The 16,017-nt window shown below is 36.4% G+C and overlaps 1 protein-coding gene across 1 annotated transcript in view; it reads left to right on the plus strand.

The window, feature by feature from the left end:
• PTPRQ (protein tyrosine phosphatase receptor type Q) overlaps positions 1 to 16,017 on the plus strand; it is a 99,437-nt gene that overhangs the window by 68,519 nt on the left and 14,901 nt on the right. The window contains exons 33-37 of the mRNA XM_066320226.1: positions 183 to 256; positions 3,937 to 4,036; positions 4,811 to 4,939; positions 12,359 to 12,385; positions 13,049 to 13,130. Coding sequence (XP_066176323.1) covers positions 183 to 256; positions 3,937 to 4,036; positions 4,811 to 4,939; positions 12,359 to 12,385; positions 13,049 to 13,130 — 412 coding nt within the window. The remainder of the gene's footprint in view (positions 1 to 182; positions 257 to 3,936; positions 4,037 to 4,810; positions 4,940 to 12,358; positions 12,386 to 13,048; positions 13,131 to 16,017) is intronic.

Consider the following 16,017-nt stretch of genomic DNA (forward strand, 5'->3'; position numbering starts at 1 on the left):
TACATTTAAGATTTTGATGCTGAGTTCTTGATGTCTTGATGAGATCATAATGCCACTTTTGCAGGTGAATAATGATTTAAAATTATATTATACTAAACTTATTTTTAGTTTGTAAACGAAACCATATTGAAGAAAATGCACATAAAGTTTATTTCATTAGTTTTCCTGGTTTTCTTTCACAGATTTAAGTTCAGAGCAACTAACATTAAAGGGCAGTTTACAGATTCTGACTATTCTGACCCTGTCAAAACATTGGGTAAGAAGACTGTAATTTACTAAAGTATTTCTTGATTTCTAAAGAGTCTACACAATCCCAGGTTTCTTTCCAGTACAGTGGTTTCCAGGAAGTCAGTAATCTCTGTGTTTGTTGGATGTAGCTTAACTAGAATGACTGAAGAAATATATCCATTGCCTTGTATGTCCTTCTGAGGTTGTTAAGTGATTCTACATCAGCCTGGACTGTTAAATGAAGAGGTGGTATTAACAGAGTTTGTTTTCACAGATTTAATTATACCAATAACGGTGTTGCCAGGATAGTTCATCTTGTTTGCCAGTAGCTATTCTGTTTGTGCTGTTTCCTTTTCTGTTCAATGTAGAACTAGTACTGGATACTCTTGGCTGCATGATAAATTGGCTGGGTGGCTGGGCCCAAAGAATGGTGGTTAAATGGAGTTCCATCCAGCTGGCAGCTGGTCCCTAGTGGAGTTCCCCAGGGCCCAGTACTTGGCCAGTCCTGTTTAAAGTCCCTTTTGATGACCTAGCTGAGAGGATCTAGGGCACCCTCAGTCAGTTTGCAGGTAACACCAGGTTTGGGAGGAGTGCTGATCTGCTGGAGGGCAGGAAGGCTCTGCAGAGGGATCTGGACAATGGGCCTGGATCAATGGGCCAAGGCCAGCTGGATGAGGTTCAGTCAGGCCAAGGGCCGGGTCCTACACTTGGGTCACAACAACCCCATGCAGTGCTACAGGCTGGGGACAGAGTGGCTGGAAAATGCCCAAGGGATGAAGTAGCTGGGGATGCTGGTGACAGTGGCTGAACATGAGCCAGCGTGTGCCCAGGTGGCCAACAAGGGCAATGGCATCCTGGCCTGGATCAGGAATGGTGTGGCCAGCAGGAGCAGGGCAGGGATTGTCCTGTTGTACTTGGCATTGGTGAGGCCACACCTCGAGTCCTGTGTCCAGTTCTGAGCTCCTCAGTACAAAAATTTTCAGTTGCTGGAGGGTGTCCAGGGAAAGGAAATGAAGCTGATGAAGCATCTGGAGCACAAGTCCTGTGAGGAGCAACTGAAGCAGCTCATTTAGGCTGGAGAAAAGGACGCTCAGAAAAGATCTTATCACTCTCCATCTGAAAGAGAGTTGTTGCAAGACGGATGTCAGTCTCTTCTCTCAGGTAACCATCAATAGGGCAAGAGGAAATGTGGTGATAGGGGAAGTTTAGATCAGATATGAGGAAAAATTTCTTCACAGAAAAAGTGTTAAGCATTTGAACAAGCTGCCCAGGAAAGTGGTAGCCACCATGCCTGGAGGTATTTAAAAGATGTGTATATGCGGCTCTTAGAGATAGGATTTAGTGGTGGCCTTGGCAGTGCTGAGTTAGCAGTAGGACTTGATGATCTTAAAGGTCTTTTCCAACCTAAATCATTCTATGATTATATTCCAGTGAGCTTAATGGCAGATCACCTGAGGACATGACCTTTAGCCCCTTCATCCTTTAGATATAGACAAAGCTCCATAGCTCCATAAATTAATATTGTCTAATAGAATCCATCTGGTTCTAAAGTTACTAGCCAATGGGCCAGCAGTTATTTAGTCTGAAATCGAACATAAATCCTTCATGGCCATGTTGATACACCCCCCAAATTGGGAATGACATCTCTTGTAGATTGCAATGTAGATTGCAATAAGATCTGTATTCTTTTAATATATTTGTAAGTCAAAAACTTACTTAGCTAAGCTTTAGCCCTGACTTTCTGAAAATGGATATCAAGACAACTGGATGAGTACCCAGAAAAATTTTAGTGGGCACATATTTTTCATTTGGCATTCTTCTTCTGTGATGTGAACTCCCTTATTCATCCAATCAATTTTAGGAATTTATTACATGATCTGATACTGAAGACCCTGAAATGCTAATTCACTACCTGAATATTCTAAAAGGATCTCGCACTGTTTCTCCAGCTGAGAATGCTATGGAAAGCGCAACACAAAGTTGTTTTTATATGTTCTGAGTTTTAAAGGTTTTTAGCAAATGAAGCAAATATTTTTCTGAGTAAGGAAAATATAGTGTGTACAATCAGGGAAAAAAAAATTCTGGAAAAGAGTCCAACTGTATCTAGTACTCTGGGCAATTTTCTCCTTTCTAACAGAAAAATCTGCAATACTTAATGGCAGGCATTAAGTGTAATTCATTGCCTTTATGTATTGGTACTCAAAGTTTGTGACATTTTCTACCTTGTACACAATAAATAAGCAAGATCTGTTTGTTAAATAAAATTTAATAGGGAAAAAACCAAAGCAGGGATAAATTCCTCAGATACCCATGTCTCCTCACCCCATCCAATGCCTTCTGTGTAGAACTTTAACATCAAGCACTGCGTTTTATGGCCAGGCGAAAGCATACTTTCGCCTAATTTAAATTTAAATTCCAGAGCCTCTAAATTTCAGAGTAATTCCATCTTACGTGGGGTAGACAATCAAAAGCTCTTTGCATCCTTTCTTACAAGTGCTGGGAAATCAACACCAAATTGACACATCACAAGTGATGTTGGTGCTGTAGTTGAATGGTCCTGAAGATAGAGCACTGTTTTGAGACAACAGTGCATGAGGAACCTTGCCCAAGAGTTTCCTTATAAAACATGCTTAGTTATGGGAATATTCTGTTTGCTCTAGAAATGTAACTCAGAAAATATACTATCAAATCCAAAAACTATGAAGCTAAGACTATGGTGTTTCCCAGTGTATTCTTGGGAGGATGTGATCCCTTGTCTGGGAAATAGTTTCATATGGCAGGAAGCAGTACATTTTCTCCTTCTCCTTGAGGCTAAACAGGCTAAGTTTTTCTACAGTGGATCAGCAAGTGGAGGTGAATGTCAACAAAAGAGAGCAATACCAGCAGTAGTATTCCCTTTTTTTTCTTATGTTCACTGTTGCCTAAGAGAAAAAGAGGGTGAGTTTTTTTAGGTAGAAGATTACAGGAAGGATGGGAAATTAAATGAGTCCCAGAAATTAGCATTATAGAAGTTCAAAAAGGGGCCTAGAAACTACTAATCTAAATAATTTATCAGTTTCTGACAGAGCTTTCATTCTCACCTGGAAGGATTGATTAGAATACCATCACCTTTACTTTCTATCATAGAGGACTTTTTGATTACTTTTGACTTCTGATGGTTGTTCCTAACAATATCACCAATTCTCACATAAATCAGGAGCATGAGTTAATGGTCAGTGAGGCAGATTAATCGAGAAAGTTCAGATCTCATCACTAGTTCAGTTCTTTAAGCACCCTTAGAATACCTCTAAAAATAGTGTGGTTTACTTTGTGTCTGTGAGTGGCAGCTGCAAATCTCATTGCTTTAGAGTTGTGCTCTTCCAGCTGAGGAGCTGGAGCAGTCCTGCACAGAGACTGAAGCAGGAGCGGAACTCAGGCCAATGTTCAGACTGATGTTACTGCAGTATAGATTGACCTTAATCTGTTTAGCAGGTAAAACTGAAAAACACCAAGGCAACACCTGCACATATAGCTGTATTATAGTTATGTATTGGATAGATCAGAATGCTGTAGGAATCCTTACAGAATGCTCTTCAACAAACATAAAATGGGTGCAGTTACACAAAGACTAAAAGGGTCTGACTTTCAATATTCCCTAATTTCATACTGTCAGAAATTTAAAAATTCTGAAACATCTATTATATATTAGCTTTCCACTTTCTGTTGCAGGTGAAGGACTGACAGGAAGATCTGTAGAAGTTGTCCTTGCCGTTACTTTGTGTATACTTTCAGTTGTTCTTCTGGTGGCTGCAGTATATGCTTTTGCGAGGTGAGATTTATATATCCTTGCCATAGCATGTTTGATAACACTCAAAAATGGTTTAAAGAAGAGTTGAAATAGTCCTATAAGTGGAACTAATCTGTAATTTCAGAATGTCTTGATTTTTTGTTGGGGTTTTTTGTTTTGTTTTGTTTTAATGAAGGAGAGACTCACAAAGAATTTAGTCTAGTGAGGGTAACCTCCATAGATGAAAAAATTCCAGGTTCTCCAGAGGATAAATCAGAAGGAGGAGTCTTTCTTAGCCTTTCAGAGCCACTTTTGTATTGACAGATCAGTGTCAGCTGGTTGTAGTTGTCATGACTGCTAATACTATCTACTGCTGAGTATGAAGTAAATACTCTCAATTCTATTTTATGTCTTCCTAAGAAATTTATTTGGTAAATACATTGACATCTCACATGGGGAACACAAATTGAGTTTTAATTCAGAGAGTGAACAAAATGTCCATGTAAAGTAGCAGGCTGTCTACATGATGCTAGTTTTCTCATTCATCAATTCTGTTCTTAGCTGCATTATTCAGGCATTACCAAAGAATTTTTGTAGAAAACCTAAAAGAATACAGCATGTAGATATTTTCTTCTGAATTTCAGACAATAAATTCAGTATTTGACTAAATCACACTGTTAGAAGGGAGACAAGTATAAAGGCCAAGGAAGGATTCCTGGCAACCATTTTTCAGTTTCAGCCTGTCGAATCAAAGTATTGACATATGTGTCGCTAAATCTTTTGCATGTGTGTTTTTCACTGTTATTTTCCATTTAGAATTCGGCAAAAGCAAAAAGAGGGAGGCACATACTCCCCACGAGATGCTGAAATTATTGACACGAAATTCAAACTGGATCAGCTGATCACAGTGGCAGACCTGGAGCTGAAGGATGAGAGATTTACACGGTAAGCATACTCCTTAGGCAAAACAGTAGTCCAAAGGGTCTGTAGCCATGACCTCTTTCTGACCTTTGCTTGTTTGGAAGTGTTTGTGCTGTTCTTATTTACACAGGTCACTGAGATCTTTTTTCAAAGAGTGACCTCCATCCTCAAGACACTTCTCACTAGCTCTTAGAAAATCACTTAATCTTAACTCTTTTTACAACAAGATAAAAATCTTAGCACAAATCACTGTTTAATTGTGTTAGCCAAAGAAGAGCTACATATTTAAAACATGCAGAATTTCTGAAGTTTTTTAATGACCCAATTTTTTGTGTAGGCTGCAAACTTATACAAGTTTTCTGAAAAAGCCAGATTCCTAAAAGTCCGTGTCAACTAACTAAAAAAAAATCAGCTAGCTCAAGAACAAATCTGTCATTGTTTAATTGACATTTTGAAAGCATTTTTCTATCTTTGAAAAAGGGATTGGCATAACATCTGGGTTTCTGCAGAGCTCACCACACTGGCTATCGTAACATCTACTCATTTAAGGTGCATGCAGCAATCCATATCTTTTATCTGACAGGAAATCTTGTCACATATATTTATCAGAAGGAGAACTGCTTTTTAACTGCCAGAAATATTGACATTATTCAACAAATAAATATAATGGTGATTATCAATAACATGTGACATCCAACTGTGTTAGAAATATTTGGTGAACATTCTTCACCTGCTTGTATTTTCCCTGCTGCGTCACAGATGAAACATTGTGGTAGGCAGTCTCCTTAAAGATTAGAAGCCTAAAATAGTCTTGCCTTAGTAGCCAAATATCCTACTGTTGCAGACTAGGAATAGCTGGAAGATGAAAGGTTGTAGCTGTTGACCTGGGGGTTTTGTGTATGTCTGTGTGTGGTACTGAGTAAGTTGATTGCATGTAGAAACCTGTTCAAAATAGAGCACATAAGAATGGTTCTTGTAACAGATGAGAAAACATACCAGGAATCATCTGGAACTCATTGACATAACGGCTGGGGTATGTCCTGTGCAGGGCACTTGTTCAGAGAGCAGAATTTAGTACATGCTAATAACAGTGCATCCTCTGAAGGCAGAACCATTGCAAATGCACTGCAATGACTGTGCCTAAGATAAATGATCTTGATGGATTTTCAAAATTATCTTGTTTTCATGTTGTTAGCTGAATAAAAATAGTACTAACATTGTTTATGTACTAAAGTGTTAATGGATTTTACTTCCAGATACTCTTCATTTTTCTTTAGACGCAAGGAGATTTTTGTCATCCAGTAAGTTTGTATTATTGAAGCAACGTGGCGTGTTTTCCATTCTTTTCTCTTAACCTGTGTGTTATCATACTGTATTGAATGATATAGTTAATAACAATGTTAATCTTTGCAGATATTCTAATGACAAACAATGGTATTTTTCATCATGAAATCATGCATATTTTTGGTCCCTAATGGGGAGTTGTAGGAGGTCCACAAGTATTTAGAAATAAATCAGGGTAATTTTTAAATAGAAATTACAACACATTGTGGCAATATAGCCCTGATATATACATCCTATCCTTGAAACAAAGGTAGTGTAAATGCTGTTTCTTTCCTTTGGAAGTATGGATATATATACTTAAAAGAAATTCTTTTTTTTTCCCTCAACTGTCTTTTGTACTCACACTGCAGTTGTTTCATACTGTGCCTCTACAATCCATGTAGTCAAATCCTCTGTTGGTTTGCAGGTACCATTCTTCCACTTTTCTGTCTAAATTATGTGTATTTTAAATATTTACAGTATCAAATTCTAAAGGACAATTGAAAACTATCATATTTTATACTTATGTACACTTCATTAGGCGATTTATGCACAGCAAGACCTTTACTGAACAGTGCTTCAGCAGTTTTAGTACCTCACCCTTATTTTATTGAGTCAGTCTCACTTTTTGATTTGTCATGTCCTTCTAGCTGTATTTTTCTCTTCCCTCCTTCCAATTGTTCTTAAATGGTCAAAAGCAAAGACTTTCTGCTTCTGTCATAGTAAGGTTCAGGATACAGCTCTTAAAATTTTAGACTATTATTTTTCAAAGTGTAGTGTCACTGAAGCAACAGCAGGCTCCTTGCCCAAGTCCTTTGTTGATTGTTATGACAAACTCTTGAAGTGCAGGTACTAATTGAGAGTTCCTCAGGACAGGATTCATTAAATCTTTTCGTCTGGAAGACAGAAAATATCCCGAGGTATTCTCCTAGATAATATACATATAGTAATGAGGAGCAAGCTGTCCTTTCTTTATTCAAATTTTTAGAGTGTTTTGGCTTTTTTTGTAAGCCTCAAAGAATCTTTCACTTCTGGTAAAGTCAATGGCCAAAAGGGACAATTTAGGTGTCTCCAGTGCTGTCTTTAATACAGTCAGTCCTTCCTGGTAATGATGAGTTATATCAGGGAGCTGGCAGAAGCATGGCAGCATGTACCAAGGCAGCTTACTGCAAAACCTGACTAAAATGTTTTTGTTGCCTGTTCTTAGACTTCCACAGTTGCACCATGAAAGAACTTTTGTACCTGTTGCCACTGGGGAACAGCTATGCTGGAGTCTATCACAGTCCCAGTTCTTGTGTCGACGCTATCATTCTCATGATTTATGGCTAAAGCAGTGACATGTTAGCATGTTTAATTATAGTACTTAATGTTGATGATTACAGTCTAACCTTCACAAATTTCCCATGCATTTGGAATGGGCATTTGCTGCATCTGCACAATCTCCACTGGCTGTGTTTAGGCAGCTATTTCAGCTGTGTTTGCAATGCTTGTCGTGTTGCAGTTTGTGGCATCTTGCAAGTGTATGAGGAGGGCAGAGATGGGCAGATTCCTCTACCAGACTGGCATGTTTGTATTTTTTGGATAGCAGTAAATCAACTGAAATCAATAGGTCCAGCTTCCTACCCTGAAAGGCAATGGGAAGTTCATGTGAAAGTTCTAGGTGAAAACAGAACAATATAGATTTATTCCCTCTACCTACTAATCATCCCATTCAGTGCTCATTTAAAGGGGATATTTTGGAAAACAGGTTTTTTTATCACTACTATGACATTATATTATTTAGCTACTATAAATCAATAAAGGCGCACACTTGCAGCTGACAGAGTTCATTCACAGAATCAAAACACTCTAGCCTGTGCCATAAGATCCTTCTTGCCTGTCTTTTATCCACTGTCTCTTCAGACATTCTCTCATACTTAGTGGATCGCAGCTTATGATCTTGGCTCATATTCTCAGAAAATTTATGCAGCTGGTATCTCATGAGAAAAAAATAAATTAAATTAAAAAAATAAATTAAAAAAAAAAAAAAAGTGTTCTGTATGAATATGACTCGAATACTTTTCATCATTCTCAGATGAAAAATTCAACAGCTTGAAGCTGAGCAAACGATCAGTATAGGCTAATCAAAACATTATATTTCACACATTTTTATAACTTTTTTAATATTAAATGTTTTGGACTAAAAAAGTCAGCTTGAGTAGGAAAAGAAAAATTTAAAAGTGCCAACCATTCAATTTTGACAATTTTGAAACTTTTTTGTGGGTAACACTTTTTTTTTAGGCCAGGAAATTGAAGAAAAATCCCAGTTCCAGTAGTAGTCTTTTAACATAAGAAAAATCATGAAAGAAATTATTGACGAACTTCAGTGGCTAAAATTGCTAGTACTAGCTAGTACCTATACACTCACTCTCAACAAGTCTTTGTTAAGCATTTGATCAATTGCATATAGTTTCAGAGGGCATGCTGGGAATTAACTCATACCGAATTTAGCAGAAATTGCAATCTTCTTTATTAATCCAAAATGCTAATTTTGAATGTTTGGGACATATATTGCATTCCATAATGGTGGACATTGTGTGAGACAACAGCATAAAACGACCTTGTTCAAAACATATATGGCAAATCAATCTAAATTGGATTAAACACTGTTTCATTCAGCAACTGAATATACATATACTGGATGGTCTCATTACTTGCCTTATTTACAAGTCCATAGGGTTTGCCAAGTTGCTCTTCAAAGCAGACATTAATCTCCTGTGAATTGATTCTGTCCTTAAATTTTCAGTGTGCACCAGGTTTGGCGAGATACAAATAACTCTTCCCTGTTCCAGGTGATTACCTACGAAACGACTTCTCTGGCACCCTCCTTTTGCAGTGTTTTCTGCAGCAAGAATAAAGCCGTTTAGAGCCCCATTTTGTTTCCAATCTTTCCTTGAACCTTGATCCTCCAAGGCTTTTGTTTCACTCAGTGTGAGAAGCTTGTCAAGAAGGGTCAGAAGAAATATTTCTGCTTTATAGAGACTGTAGCCCCTGCAAATACCAGATAATTAGAATTCCTTATGGAAAATATAGTATAGAAAATGATTGTTGATTTTATCTTTTCTATACACTATGCGTTCAGTGGTTGTCTATATTTGAGGTAACAATTTTGCACAGACATTTACTTCTACAGACCAATCCGATACTTTTCTTGTGTAGACAGACCTGTCTTCCTTTGTGTAGACACAGGCATGGCTTCTGCCTTGCCTTTTTCTTCAGCAAGTCTCCCTTTAGTAATCAGCTATCAAAAATAGCTTCCTGAAGTTTATGTTCCAGGCAAACAAGGTTTATGAATGTATATGTCCCAGTACGATGGAAGAAATGACCATGTGTTCTCTTTCCTTAGGCCTTTAATATGTAGGAGGGGTTAAGCTCAATATTGCTCTCAATTAACTTGTAAAAAATTAGTTCCTCTGTTGGTCCTAGGAAGTGTCAGTGGTGCTTATGAGTTAAGCCTTTTGCCTACATAGTAATTTCTGTAGTTGTCTGGTTGGACAAAGTTTTAATTCCCTGTGGATTTCAGATGATTGACCCAGAGAGAAAGCTGAGTCTGTGTGACAATATGTCTTCAGTTATCACTGCCAACACAAATAAATGGATTCTTTCTAGCTCTATCATAAGTAATCTGAGTGGGAATCAGATTTTTGATAGTCTTCAAAAAGCCCCACACATGAAACAATACACGGTTTTAAAGAAAATCAGATTTAAGGCTATAAAGCATTCTTTATCTTAGAGAATGTTTTTCTTTCCTCATTTCAAAGTCAGAAAAGTGGGAATCTGAAGTGTCCAGCTGAAATAGGGAAATTTTCAACTTCATGGCTTGATTTTAAATTGTGCTCATCAAGATCTAGTGATATTTATATTTTTTATACAAAACACTGGGAAATGTGGAGGACAAGATTACAGATAGGTGAGTATTTGTTCATTGACAAAATACTGTAAGATTATTATGATGTATTCCAAGTCAAGAGACATAGAAAAAAAATTAGTTTTTAAGCCTAAGGACGCTGAAACTTAAATTGCTGGAAATCTTTAGTGAGAACACAAGATTCATCCCTTCTGAAGATCCTTACACAACAAAGCCAATACCTTTGCCACAGTGAGACAAGCTAGACATTAAATTTCCTATAAGCACTTTAAAGTAAATAATCTTATTTTCTGAGCTGCCAAGCCACTGGTATGTGCACTTGCTACTAACAAAAGTGTGACAGTTCAGTAGTTCTAAAAATTACTTAAATTCCTACAGGTAGGGTAAAGTGTCAACCTATAGATGCCTTGCTTCTTAAAAAAACCTTACACTATTGAATCCATGTACCTTCAGCACTGGCCTACCTGGATTGCTTGTGTACAGCACAGAAGTGATTTTTATTCCCTGATGACCAAACTGCATTTTCTTACCACAAATTATGTGCAGTAAGCTCCTCAGTGCTTATAATTTGAGAGGAGAGTATTTGAAAAATTACTGGAATGTCAACTGGGACATTACTTTTCTCTGTTGTTCTATGGTGAAGATAGGTGAATTCAATGGAAAAAGAAGTGTAGCTTTCCTTCAAAGTCTGCTTATAATTTTGACCTGAAAAAAAAAGCCTACAAAAAAGTTTCTGTTCTAGTCAATGACAAATATATATTTTTGTTTCATTCTTTGGTACAGGTATTAAAAATCCTTTTTATTTTTGTTAGAAAACTTTAGTTCTATAATGTTGCCAATATTACTAGAAGGCAGTTTCATCTGCCACATAATGTTAACAATTTACGTGATACAACAAGCATAAGCTACATGTCTAAACATTCTGAACAAATAGAGTGGCATGCTTTCTTATCTTATTGCCTTCTTTTTCACTCTGAAGCTGTCCTTCAGTTGTCCTTAGTAAGCATCTTTACTTCTGTGAGTTCTTTTAACTCCAGTGAGACTGATCTAGTGAGGCTTTCATAGCTAGTTTGCTTTGTTTTAGGATAATGTCCTAAAAAAGTATGTACCACAAAGGCATTTTTTAGCTTTAAAATTAATTTCTCTGATGCTTAATAATACATTATTCAACAATTGTATTAATCACATTTTATTATCTCAATGAGATTTAAATAATTAAGAATAATTTATTAAGCCAACTATTTTTAAAGCAATTTTTCCTTTTCTACTAGAACTATGACAGCAATACAGTAAAAACTTTTCTTATAGAATAAATTTTGTAATATTTTCTGTAAGAATGTCTATTTGGAGGAACAGACACATAAAATATGTACTTGAAGTTTTTTTGAAGGAGCAGGTTATTTTTTATACTAAATTATTACAAACTTTTTACTTGGTCCTTTAACAAACTTTCTGAGTGCTTAAAATTTGATTTCTAAATCCATTCAGAGGCAATTGTGACTGAGTTTCAAGGCTATCTGAAAGTCCCCTGAGTATAGATGCTCATGTACTATCTGCATGAAACCTTCTGTGAGATCCAGTTAAAGATTTAATATGTTTCACACTTTATAAAATTGACATATACAGAAAAAGCCATGAACACGTGAAAAATGAAGATAAAACCAGGACACTAATTCCTAAACCTTTAGAAAAACAACTATGTCTGTGGTTTCTGTAGATATCACCAGTATCGTGATTGATCTGTGACTCATTTTAGATATCTGCTTCAAATGAGATGAAATTACACCTATTTCTCCTCATTGATTATAAAAGAAATCTAGAATGACTAAGAAATAGGTGTCTGTGTTCAGTCACGTTGATCCTATCCTGATGCTCTGAAATGGTGCTTAGAAGAATGATATTGGGTAAAAACATAAAGTGAAGCCTTTCAATGTGTATGTAGTGGTGGGCAGCACGTGTGGGTTGCCCAGGGCCATATGAGCCCAGAGCACTGAAAAGTGATCTAAAGAAAATGACAGAAACTGTAACTATGTTATCCATATCTCCTGATATCTGAGATAAAAACTAATAAAGACAATCACCCAAGGTATCTGAATTTGAATCCATAAGGAAAACCAATCTTTAGTCACATGGTATTTAATCTAGAATCTGTTAAAATGCACAGTATTGCTTAACTCTCAACTTGCTACATTTAACAAAAATCTCTATTTCAGGTTACTTAGTTATAGAAAATCCATCAAGTAAGTTTATTAAAGATTTTTATGTTGTGTTCATTGGTGAGTCTCAATGTGTGGTTCCTTCCTCTATGTTTATTAGAAAAAATCTCCAAGCTGAGTATAAATCATAAAAGCATGACTAATTGCATGGTAACTGGAGAAATGCTTTCTCTCTCTCTGGGGTGAAGCCTGCATGTCTGTGTTTTAGCTTGGGAAGTAATACAGGGTTATTTAAACTCCTCAGGACTTAAAAACCATGTCATTATGAGAATGAGGTCACTGCAATATTTTATGTGTCTAAAACCTTGCAATGTGTAAAATGTTTTCTGTCTGAAAAAGAAGTATTATGTACCTTAGAATGCAATAATAAGTTTACAAATTTACTTTAATGCCAAAACCTCACTTTGAAATGGTGTTACCTATAAAAACAATCATAGCCTACAGTACTGTTAACATTAGCAACATTAAAAATTTTGTGTGGGGAGCAACACAGGAGTAAAATGTTTCTCTTTTAAGTGATTGAAAAGAAATCAAATAAGCATGGTGTAAGCAATTTATAATTTTCTGCCTATAAGTATCAGTTTCCATTGAACTGGAAAATATTGTTTATTAATAAACTACAGGTAAATAACAAGAATGGCAAAGATATTCCCTATGGGCTTCTAATTCCTCCATCCTTACTTTCAGGCCAATAAGCAAGAAATCCTTTCTACAACATGTTGAAGAGCTTTGCACAAACAACAACCTAAAGTTTCAGGAAGAATTTTCGGTATGTTGCTAGCAGTTGTCACAACATCGCAAGGCCTTCAGTCGTTTCATGTGTCACATTTCATGTCCATTTTGAGCAGGCAAGGCCATGAAGGACTCTGGCCTTGATAATCAATACCCAATTACCAGGTTGATTGTTTAGAATGTAACAGTACACTGATTTGGATTCTGCAGCCTATACTACAACCTGGTCAGAATTATTCACCTTAGTGTCAGCCAAAGAGAATCTTTAGTCTCCAACATTTCAAGACCACCATATTTATGTTTTTATATATCTAGTGTTGCATATGTAGGTTACCTAAGAAAAAGTTATTTAGTTTTCTAACATATACACAGATATATTTAACTGCTACAAATATGTTTGTTTTCCTGATGATGGCTCCAAAAGCAGAGTTAATATTCACTCTGTAAAATTTTCAGGCCCCAGTCATACTGCTGTGAAACTCAGAAATGTTTTTCTTTCACAGATTTTGGTGCAGAAAGTCAAAGGTTTGCACACGGTACTTTGGTTTTTGTTCCTCTACAAGTAATAGGTCATATTTCTCATGCTTTTGAGAATATCTTCCATGTGAATAGCCTCCATTTCCTTACATGAGCAGATGAACACAGCAAGTCTTTCTTTCTGAAAAGCACCTTATTCTCAAAATATACATTACAGATAATATAATGCATGTATAGTTTCAAATTTAAATCTCAAAGTTTTCACTATTTTCATTAAATAATATTTTATGGCTATCATATTTTTTTTTCTCAACAATAACTTCTTGTTATTTCAGAATCTTTATCATCATTATCTTTCTTAACATATACAGTCATTTGTCCAAAAATAATTTGTCACTGTCCAGTGACTTTATTAGTCTGGATTTATAAATTTACCATGAATAATTTACAGTTGGATTAACAAAAACAAAGAATTCACAACTGGCTTTTCTTCTGCTAGATTATAATATTTCAGTTTCCAACAGAACACTAACAAAAGTGTATAAAGATTAATGGTATTTCCTACAAGTTTTTTTGTTATGCTCATTATGTAAAATTGGTCTGGATTTCATAATAAAAAGCACCATAAAATTCTCAGAGCAGTAGAGTAGGAATATTTTTTCCTAAGACCAGAAGTGTTATTTTACTTGAGCAAAAATTATTATAGTTAAATTATGCATGACTGAACAGATGAAAAGTTTTACTATCAATAACACTTTCACATACTAACATTCATTACTAGCAAGTCTCTTGTACTACTTTTTTTTAGGTGTGACCCACACTGGCTAAGCCTTACAGCATTGTAATGTCTTAAATCTTAAATGACAGTGTTTTACCAAACCAAAATCTTTGCAATCTGCTTAAAATTTAGAGAAACACAAGAAGCTGAAGTCTCCTTCAAATTATTTATGTAGTCAAACTATAATAGACAGATTTATATGTCATTTAGGTTTTCAGTGTTTTTTTCTCTCTGAGCTTCAACTTCCGTGTTTCAGAGTGTAGTGATATCTTCCCAGATGACTTGTCCAAGGGCAAGTAGAATTTCAAGGTAGGTTCAGTCCCTCAATCTGAGTGTATCTTTATTATTTGCAGTGTCTTAACAGATAAACTGTAGGATTGACAGCTCACTTGAAATGCCATTGGTTATGACAGTGCTCAGGAACAGGCAATGCACCCAATAAGCATGCAGACCTCATGATCTGCATTGCTTTTATCCACATGCACAATTCTACTTGTACATAAATAACCTGCGGGTCCTGCAACACGTGTAGGAAAGATTAGCTCAAGATATGAACCCTTGAACATGATGTAAACCCATATCTGAAGCACATAACTAAGTGGTGAAACACGGAACAGGTTGCTGGTAGAAGCTGTGAATGCCCTGTTCCTGGAAGTGTCCAAGGCCAGACTGGATGGGTCTTTGAGCAACCAGGTCTTGTGGAAGGTGTCCCTGCCCATGGCAGCATGGAGTTGGACTAGATTATGTTACTGTCCCTTCCAACTCAAACTGTTCTATGGTTCTATGAAAAGCATATTGCTGAGCTTGCTTGGGCTCTTGGTCCATCTCTGGATGAGTATAGCCAAGTTTACTGGGAATGGAATATGAGAAAATGATAATTTACACTGATAAACGGCTAGTATATTCCTTGAGTTGGATTTGGACTGTTTTACCTAGCAGTCTTCCTGGACAATTCCAAGATATGCTTTTAGGTAAAGTGGTTTAGGGATTATTTACAATAGGCAGTTTGGACAACAAATATGGTTTGGAGTTTTCCAGCATAAATGTCTTTCCATTTCACTTACTCTTGTAATCCATGGACATTCCCAGTTTCATCTAATTTGCTTGACTGACCAAACTGCAGTGCCAGGACATCTTCAGGGGTCAATCACGGTTCACATGTGAACATGGCCTGTGTGTAAATGTGATGAGAAGGGAATCTGGACCTTAGAATGGACCTGTATACATTTCTTGTCAGAAAAGACAAGTTTAAAGAAACCATAGGCAGCCACAGTAACTGATGACAGGTGTCACCTCGCCACTATTCAAACTTCCAGCCTTCCAGCTGATTCCTGCATCTCTCAATATGTTTTGGAACTTATGCTTTCCTAGTAACTGGCAAATTACTGAAACAGACATACTTGCATATTTCTTGTTTTATAATAAGTTCTGCTCATGAATAAGAAAAATTAAATCCTTCAAAGTGTCACCAGTGTCACAAAAGTACCACAGTAAAAAAATGCAAATTTTTTATTTCAATTTTTTTTGAGTTTGCCGAGAAACATGGTTTCTGTGACAAGTTGTTGCTGAGTCTGGGAACCCAAATCGTCTTTCCTCAAATCTGAAAATAATAGATAAGTCTGAAATCCCTCTAATGCAGGGAATTGGTATGGGGCTTTTGAGCACTTGT

This window comes from Sylvia atricapilla, chromosome 5 (assembly GCF_009819655.1).
Source record: "Sylvia atricapilla isolate bSylAtr1 chromosome 5, bSylAtr1.pri, whole genome shotgun sequence".
Classification (NCBI taxonomy): Eukaryota; Metazoa; Chordata; class Aves; order Passeriformes; family Sylviidae; genus Sylvia; species Sylvia atricapilla.